Below are 7,894 nucleotides of genomic sequence, written 5' to 3' on the forward strand. Positions count from 1 at the left end.
ACATTATCGCCGACTTCGGTAATTTTTTTTTTCCGAAATCTGAATAGCTCTGTTCGGTAAAATTTATGCAATTTAATTCAATTGTTTTTCAGCTACTTTGACACTTAATCTCCACTAATATGACAAGATTTGATCATTTAAACAAGGTTGAACATGTTTTGAAACATCTTCAAATTCAATAGCCTTTAAAATGAAGGTCAAAGTTTTACCGAACGTTCAGCTGTTCTGATTTCAGTAAAATTTACCGAACCCGGAAACAAAAGCTTAGTGTGTATACGACGTGAACCCCTGAGAAACGCCGAACTTTCCAGTATAGCGTGGTCAACCTAGTATTTAGATTCGTGAATGAAGAAATGATAAGATTGACGAAAATCATGGCTTTTGCTTGAACTGAATCATAAAATAATGCTTCATAAGTAGTCAATAAAACTTTATTATACTCATATCAAAGATAATTTACAATATTTCATCTGAAAAACATATCATGCTCAGCTTGCCAGCAAATTGCTCTGTCCTTCATATATTCATTTTTCGATAAATATATAATTTCTACATTCTGTTTCCTTATAACTAAATGATTACAACTGACTTAAATGTGTGCTCATTTGGTGTCTTAAATTAAATCTACTCAGCATTAAAAATAAGTTATAAAATTAGTATTTTTCAATGTCATTGGTAATTCCAACGCGCGTGCCTACCGCGTTCTGTTCAACGGAATTGGTCGTCGTGAGCGCCATCGTCGTTGCAGTTGGTCTGCTCTCCTCCGATGGCTCACCAGCTCCGCCGGCTCCACTGGTCGGTCGATTTTGCTCGACAAAATTCTTGATCGCATGATCTTCCGCATTTTGCTCCGCTTGCATTCGTTTGAATTCTTCGATTTCGAAACTGTATTTGGGTGTAGTGATGCCGAGAAACGAAGCTAGGCCTTCACCAACGTAATCGCACCCTGCCAGAACCGAGCTGCCCAATCTGCACGTTTTGTGCAACATCCAGTCGCTCCAGTTCATTTTGGACTGTTTGGAAGAGGTAAGAGGATGAGTTAGAAATATAGATGTTTGGCAAAACTTCATTTGGACATTTTTGAAGTCTGTAGTTATGGGAGTAAATATGGCCGAAAAAGTTCTGATTTCCATCACGCACTCAGATAACATCACCAAATTAAGACAAATTTAACTGAAATTTCATCTGCTTAAGCGTTTGTTAGAATTGTTGGTTTTAATTTAAAGAATTATTTTTCTTGAAATAACTTCAGACTATCAATCTGATTTAAAAAAAAAAAAAAAAAAAAAAAAACATCTATATCTGTCGATCGTGAAGGGAACGGTTTCAGGGAGTACGTCGAGTTTCTACTTCTGCTCGCTACCGTGGGTTCAATCTCAGGCTCGTCTACTAGGATAAATTCTAGATAGAGCTGGAATTAGGGCCTAACAGCTTTTGTAAACAATGACATCTCTTGATGATTTCTTGAAATTCAAGGCTCGCCCACGCAAACCAATATCCTCATCGGGTAGGGAAAGACTTTCCCTATCCGATGGTTTTCTTGGTCAGCGTGGGAGTGCCTTGAATTCCTAGAAATCATTTATAGAAGTCATTGTTTACAAAAGCTGTTACGCCCTAATTCCAGCTCTATCTAGAATTGTAACTTTAATTAAGGACAAGTTAATACAATCCACAAATGGCCACAATCATGGCTGATTTTACATGGAAAATCAGTCATGACACAGCCATTCAAGGACTCTACCAACCTTGTCTTCAATTAATTATATGATTTGAGTAGTAGCTATACTGAAGATCCGAGAGATGTCGCCCCTTAGGTGATAGGAAAATCATTTTTGCAGCATGGAGAATATCAGAAAATCCGCGATTTGTAACTTAACATGCTTTTACATAAGGAAACAAATAAACGAGTGTTTACCTTATCACCATAGTAATGTACTCGTGCAATTTTTGTGCCTCTAAAATTGCCCATAAAGACGATAATGAATAAAAACTGAAAATTTTCATGCATTTCCAAATGGTTTCCTACCATTCACATAATTTCGAAGTGACTGGCCCTATGGATGTGGATGATATCAAATACATCAAAACATGATCAATTAATTATGTTTGGTTGTTTTTGACATCATCCACATCTAGAGGGCCAGTCACTTCGAATGTATGGGAATGGTAGGAAACCATTTGGAAATGCATGAGAATTTTCAGATTTTATTCATTATCGTCTTTATGGGCAGTTTTAGATGCACAAAAATTGCACGAGAACATTACTATGGTGATAAGGTAAACACTCGTTTATTTGTTTCCTTCTGTGAAAGCATGTTTAGTCACATATCGTGGATTTTCTGATATTCTCCATACTGCAAAAATGATTTTCCTACCACTGAAGGGGCGACATCTCGCGGATCTTCAGTATAGCTACTACTCAAATCATATAATTAATTGCGATACAGTGGGTGTCAAAACAATAGAACCAGCTAAAATCATACCATCACCAAAACCTTTGAATATCAAATTAAATAGTTCTTCAAATTTCACACAATTTGAATGACAAACTTCTGAGATTTTGATAATTCTCACGCAAGGCGAGAAAAGGGCCTATCATTGTTGATCGATTCTCTTCATCGATTTTCTCTTTCGCGAATAATCCTACTGCAAATGAATTTACCATTCAGTGTGTTGATTCAGGCGCAAGCTAACATCATCTTCTGTCGAACGACACGCGACGAGACGCGATGCGACTCACGCAAGGAATAATAATAAATAATAAGATTCTTTTGAATTGGTCGCGAATCGCGTCTTCCCTGACCGTACCCTTAGCGAGAAATTCGTTTATGTTGCCGTGGTAAACCAAAGAGAAAGTCGATGACGATAATCAATCAACGAGGATAGGCAGTTTTCAAATGTTACGCGAGAATTATGGAATTGGAATTGGACATCATTCTCTTAATTAGCTATATAGGGGAAATGGCTCTAATGATGTCCTATGGATCTAAGATTGGGCCCATCGCTAAAAATCTGTTATTATCAATTTTATCTAGATGAACGCGTCATTGGGACGTTACTAATGGATATTTTTGGTCGCTATTGAAAATTTCGGCGATTGCTGATTTTATGTATGGGCCCAAATTAGTCGCATTTAGGCCGACATTACTTCCATTTCACCTATCTTCAAGATTTCAATAAATTTGCAACTAAGATGTACCTTGCACAACTTGTACATCAATGCACATAAACTTAAAATTTGACTATTATTAATTCACACAGAAAAGAACAAAATAGGGGAAAAGTTGGCTTCGGCAATACCTTATCCTATTATCGTCAGGGGGTAAACAGCGTCCTTGAGAGCTCAATTTTGGCATATGGATACATTGTGTTTCAGAGAAACTATTGGCCAAATTTGAGTGCTCTAGGACTTTGTTTACCCCCCTGACGATAATAGGTTAAGGTATTGCCGAAGCCAACTTTTTCCCTATATGAAATGCACCGATAATTTAGCAATATTTAATTTATTTAGTTTAGGATACTTTTATCACAGACAAACAGCCTGTGGACTTGGAGACATACTTCAAGTCCCCGCGTACATCGTACGGGTTAGGCAAAAATGTGCGTCTATCTTCAAAAACTGTCGCATTAATGGTCCTTCGCTCATTTTCAACTTCTATTCAATTTTCATACTGCCGTACTCTAACGGAACTATCCACCTACCCTCTTCTAAAGATCATTCTCTAGCTAATAAATCATCACACTAAAAAAGCTTCATGTTAGCATTTCCAACCAACTCCAAACAGTTATGTTTTATTGAATATTTTTCACTGTAAAATCTCGTGGCTACCCAAATAACAATTTTGGTTTTATGAGGGTTCTGTAGACCATGATTTGGACTTGTAGAATGCTATAAAACCTCGATAAAACCTGCAATGTTACTTGGGATAAAACATTGTCAATTGTGAAGAGCATCTTCATAAGGATATTAAGACTTATAAAACCAAGAAATACAGTCATCCCAGATCCCAGTATGATGGGCCAGCTAGTCACTATTATGGGTCAGTCAGTTCTGCGTGTTAATCTAAAGAAAGTGCCCATAATTGTGGGTAACCCATAATACTGGGGTGACTGTAGTCAAAAAGATAAAGGAATGTGGGTAAAGTTCAGTTCGTGTGAAAAGGATGTTACAAGTTTTGTTTACAAAAGCTGATAAGCTCTTTTCAAATGTTACTCATCAGTCAAAATATAGGTCTCACAAGAATCCTCTTTCAAACGTGATGTTCCTAGTAATTTGAAAAATTCTGGGATCTCTCCAAATACACGCCTTCTCACCAATCAATACTGATATTTGATAATGCACCAGAACCCTTGGTCGAAGCTTTTCTTGTTTCCAATTTCAAAACCGAGGCTCATGACTGTCAACAAGCAGAGCTTAGTGCCAGAATTCGAAGTGGAACTTGCATGTGTCAGCTATATCATAAAGGAGTTTGCATGGTTTTGAATTTTTTAAGTTAATTAATCAAGATGCCTGAAATTTTCCGAACAGTTCAAACTATTACCGAAGTTGGTGAAACATACTATGTTTTTGAGTTATGAATAAGATCAAGGAATGTTTCAGCAATTGTTCAATAGCTCTCTTAGCAATAGATCATCTTTAAAAGCGTTGAGTTTTTTAAAGATCACAAGATCTTTGTTATTCTGAGCTGGTTCAAGTTTCTTTTTAAATAGACTTTCAGCCTTTGGCTGGCTCATCCCTGTATTGAGTTGAAAAATTGTACATATCCACAGAATTAAACCATAGCATGAAATGTCCACCAATAGCCACCATCTGAACATTCATACATACATCCGTTTAATGCACACGCAGTTTGCAAATTTTTCACTGAGATCCAGCAAAATAAAATGTCGAGCTGCTCGGTGTTGCCAATCTCGGCAGAAAAATCTAAGTGTGTAGGTCACTCAGAACACTGAAAACTAATCTTACTCAACGAGTGAGTCCCTTTTATTCATTCGTATGGAGAAATTTCTAAAACCGTAGACTACTCACGCTCTGAGTGACCTATGCTTTTATAAATTTCTCCATACGAGTGACTAACAGTTACTCATAACTGAGTAAAAGTGACTCACTCTCTGAGCTAGTTTGCAAAGCTACTGAACGATGAGATTTGCTACCCTCAAAACACAAAGTAGCTTTGCTTAATATTCTCCTTAAATAATTATTGTTCATAAGCAACCTTTTTTTTCTTCGGATGAACTGTTTTCAGAGGCTTTGCTTCAGATTTTTAATTTTGATATTTTACAATCTTTTGAAAATCATGCAATCGCCCAATCTGTGCAGAAAATTAAGGCCATGCAAGAAGTATAATCAAGAATTATGATGCAACAGCACACAGGAGAAATTTCTAAAGACGTACACTTTTGGAAATTATCACCGACTTCGGTAATTTTTACCGAAATCTGAACAGCTGAACTGTTCGGTAAAATTTATGCAATTCAATTCAATTACTTTTCAGCTACTTTGATACTAAATATCCACTTAAATGACAAGATTTGATCATTTAGTTGAACATGTTTTGAAATTATTTTCAAATTCAAGAGCCTTTAAAATGAAGGTCAAAGTTTTACCGAACGTTCAGCTGTTCTGATTTCGGTAAAATGTACCGAACACGGAAATAAAATCTTAGTGTGTAGGTCACTCAGAGCATGAGTAGCTTACATATTTTGAAATTTAACCATATGAATTAGTAAAAGTTACTCAGTTTCCTACGAGACGAACCAGCCCAAGGCTGAAAGTCTCGTTAATAAAGAAAACTAAACTAAACTACTCAGTTTCTGAGTAGGACCGTTTTCAGTGAGGCAAGGAATTACAACTTTAATATTTCCAATAAGAATACACAGTTCATTACAATGCTCCCGAGACTTAAACCGTAACACTCTTCTCCATCCCATCCCCCTAGTGGATTACCACTCAACTAATTTTCATGTTGAAAAATAAATAAACAACCTTGATGGTTGCTATGAATCATTCGTCTTGAACGAAAATTCATCATTAAGTAAGAGATTTTCTCAAAACCACACATGATTATCCCTACCTCATCGACATCTTTCACTCCTCCCTCCGATCCAGCAGCATCCACCTTGTCCTTCTCATCGTCACTGAATTCCTCCATTGTTCCATCGCTGAAATGCAACACCCTTTTCGGAGCTCGCACCTGGACCTCTACGTCTTTTTCATTTTGGATGAAATTGGCCGACGCTTCAACCTTATTCTTCATCGGTATGTCCACTTTGGTCATCTTTGCCCAAATATGTTTCGTTTGCTGATGATACCTATGTGTTCTTAAATGCACAAAACTCGTTTTTTTAAATATAAATGCTTCCAACTTTTGATAGCAAAGCTGATTGACTAGACCCTCCAAGGACACGACTTGCAAATTGCAATATATCCTGCGACGTCGTTTTCTCCGTATATTACTTTTGTTATTGTTTGGAAACTATGGTGCAACGATCTCATTATGTGGAGATGTCAAATATGTATGTGTCAAAATTTGACAAGAACAGAAATGAAAGGAAATGTGAGTTGTTTCAGAAGTTCTAACTGAGTTATTTAATTTTGTGGGAATTACTTAATTTGGCTGAAAACATTTAGGCTAAATTTATGAATAATTTTTCAAATTCCAACGTGATTTTATACATGAATTTATTTTCAACCGCATTCTCATTGTATGATACATATCCGCATAAAGATCCTTAAAAATACTCTATTGAATGACATTTAAAATGATCTGGCTTTATTTAATAGTAAACAGATAAAGAACACAATAATAACGAGAAAACCATAATTTTCATCAACTTTCAGTTTTATTTTTCTATTCTATATACACGTTAACCTCCGTAACACTTCTCACTGCTACTGTTCGGCATCGATTCACTGCTTGGCAGACGGTTGCGGCAACCGGAATTTCTCCATTTCGATTTCGGCCTCAAAGTAACTGTTCTTGTCGTAGCAATAGTACTCCGGAACCTTGTAGTCGGCATCGTGGGCAGCACCCGGACCGATGGGTCCCGACTTGCTGTGAACGCACTTGCTACTCAGCCCTGGAACGTCGCCACTGAGTGGTTTTGGTGCACCGGCCTGGGTGGCCGCACCGGGTTTTCCAGCCGTTGGAGGTTGACTGTAGGCACGGGCAGCCACCAGCCGGACGAGGATGTCGTTTTTCAGCAGGATTTGGCGGATCATTTTCTTTCCAGTCTCGTTGGAACCGTGTTCCGATAACCACCTAAAAAGAAAATAAAGCAGCGGTTATTCAATCACTGCAACTGAGCTGTCAAAGGCCTATATACATCAGCTCTTGCGCACTGAACGGCGTGAACGAAGAAGTAATGTTGTTGAATTTATGAGATGGGCCCTTTAAGCTAATACGCAATTTATCTCGAGTAGGGCAGGCACTACTTTGGACATACCGAACAGAATATTATTATTTATCGTTATTAGGGAGGCTTTCAGCCTTGGGCTGGTTCGCCTCCACCGACCGAACAGAATACATCAGATACACACTTAGTTGTTTGCCGAAAATGGCACCACCGAGCAGCTCGGCATTTATTTTTACTGAGATATCAGCAAAACTTCGCTTTGCTAGCTGAATATCGGCAAGTTTTTCACTGAGATCAAGCAAAATAAAATGCCGAGCTGCTCGGTGGTGCCAATCTCAGTAAAAAAATTAAGTGTGTACTTGCAGGAATTTTATCAGCTACAAATTGGTGCAACATCACTTTTCTATTAAATTTAAGGAACGAAAGTTATTAATGATTCAAGTCACTGATGTCTTATGATTATGCTCAATCAAGAAGGCAACATTGGTGTTTCTGCTTCGTAGCATAGATCACAATAATCATGGCTGCTATATCACAC

The 7,894-nt window shown here is 37.5% G+C and overlaps 2 protein-coding genes across 2 annotated transcripts; both read right to left on the reverse strand.

Moving 5' to 3' along the window:
• Positions 1 to 405: 405 nt before the first annotated feature.
• On the reverse strand, positions 406 to 6,382 carry LOC135706503 (protein FAM177A1). The gene is made up of 2 exons (XM_065228117.1): positions 6,075 to 6,382; positions 406 to 1,013 (listed from the first exon to the last, which is right to left on the reverse strand). Exons 1-2 carry the CDS (start codon positions 6,276 to 6,278, stop codon positions 654 to 656), a joined length of 564 nt encoding a protein of 187 aa, XP_065084189.1. The 5' UTR covers positions 6,279 to 6,382; the 3' UTR covers positions 406 to 653.
• A 442-nt stretch (positions 6,383 to 6,824) lies between these two features.
• NdufV3 (NADH:ubiquinone oxidoreductase subunit V3) lies at positions 6,825 to 7,314 on the reverse strand. Its single transcript, XM_065228118.1, has one exon. The coding sequence runs from the start codon at positions 7,220 to 7,222 to the stop codon at positions 6,911 to 6,913; it is 312 nt and encodes a 103-aa protein (XP_065084190.1). The 5' UTR covers positions 7,223 to 7,314; the 3' UTR covers positions 6,825 to 6,910.
• Between the last annotated feature and the right edge of the window lie 580 nt (positions 7,315 to 7,894).

Source organism: Ochlerotatus camptorhynchus, unplaced genomic scaffold (assembly GCF_037179485.1).
Source record: "Ochlerotatus camptorhynchus isolate MF236.1 unplaced genomic scaffold, CSIRO-AGI_Acam_v1.1 ptg000282l, whole genome shotgun sequence".
In the NCBI taxonomy this organism is placed as follows: Eukaryota; Metazoa; Arthropoda; class Insecta; order Diptera; family Culicidae; genus Ochlerotatus; species Ochlerotatus camptorhynchus.

Bases quoted from the DNA above. Each gene is read 5' to 3' on its own strand.
- LOC135706503 (XM_065228117.1), bottom strand. From the start codon at position 6,278: ATGACCAAAGTGGACATACCGATGAAGAATAAGGTTGAAGCGTCGGCC. The intron at 1,014-6,074 runs GTAGGGATAATC...TCTTCCAAACAG, and splicing joins GAGTGAAAGATGTCGATGAG to TCCAAAATGAACTGGAGCGA.
- NdufV3 (XM_065228118.1), bottom strand. From the start codon at position 7,222: ATGATCCGCCAAATCCTGCTGAAAAACGACATCCTCGTCCGGCTGGTG.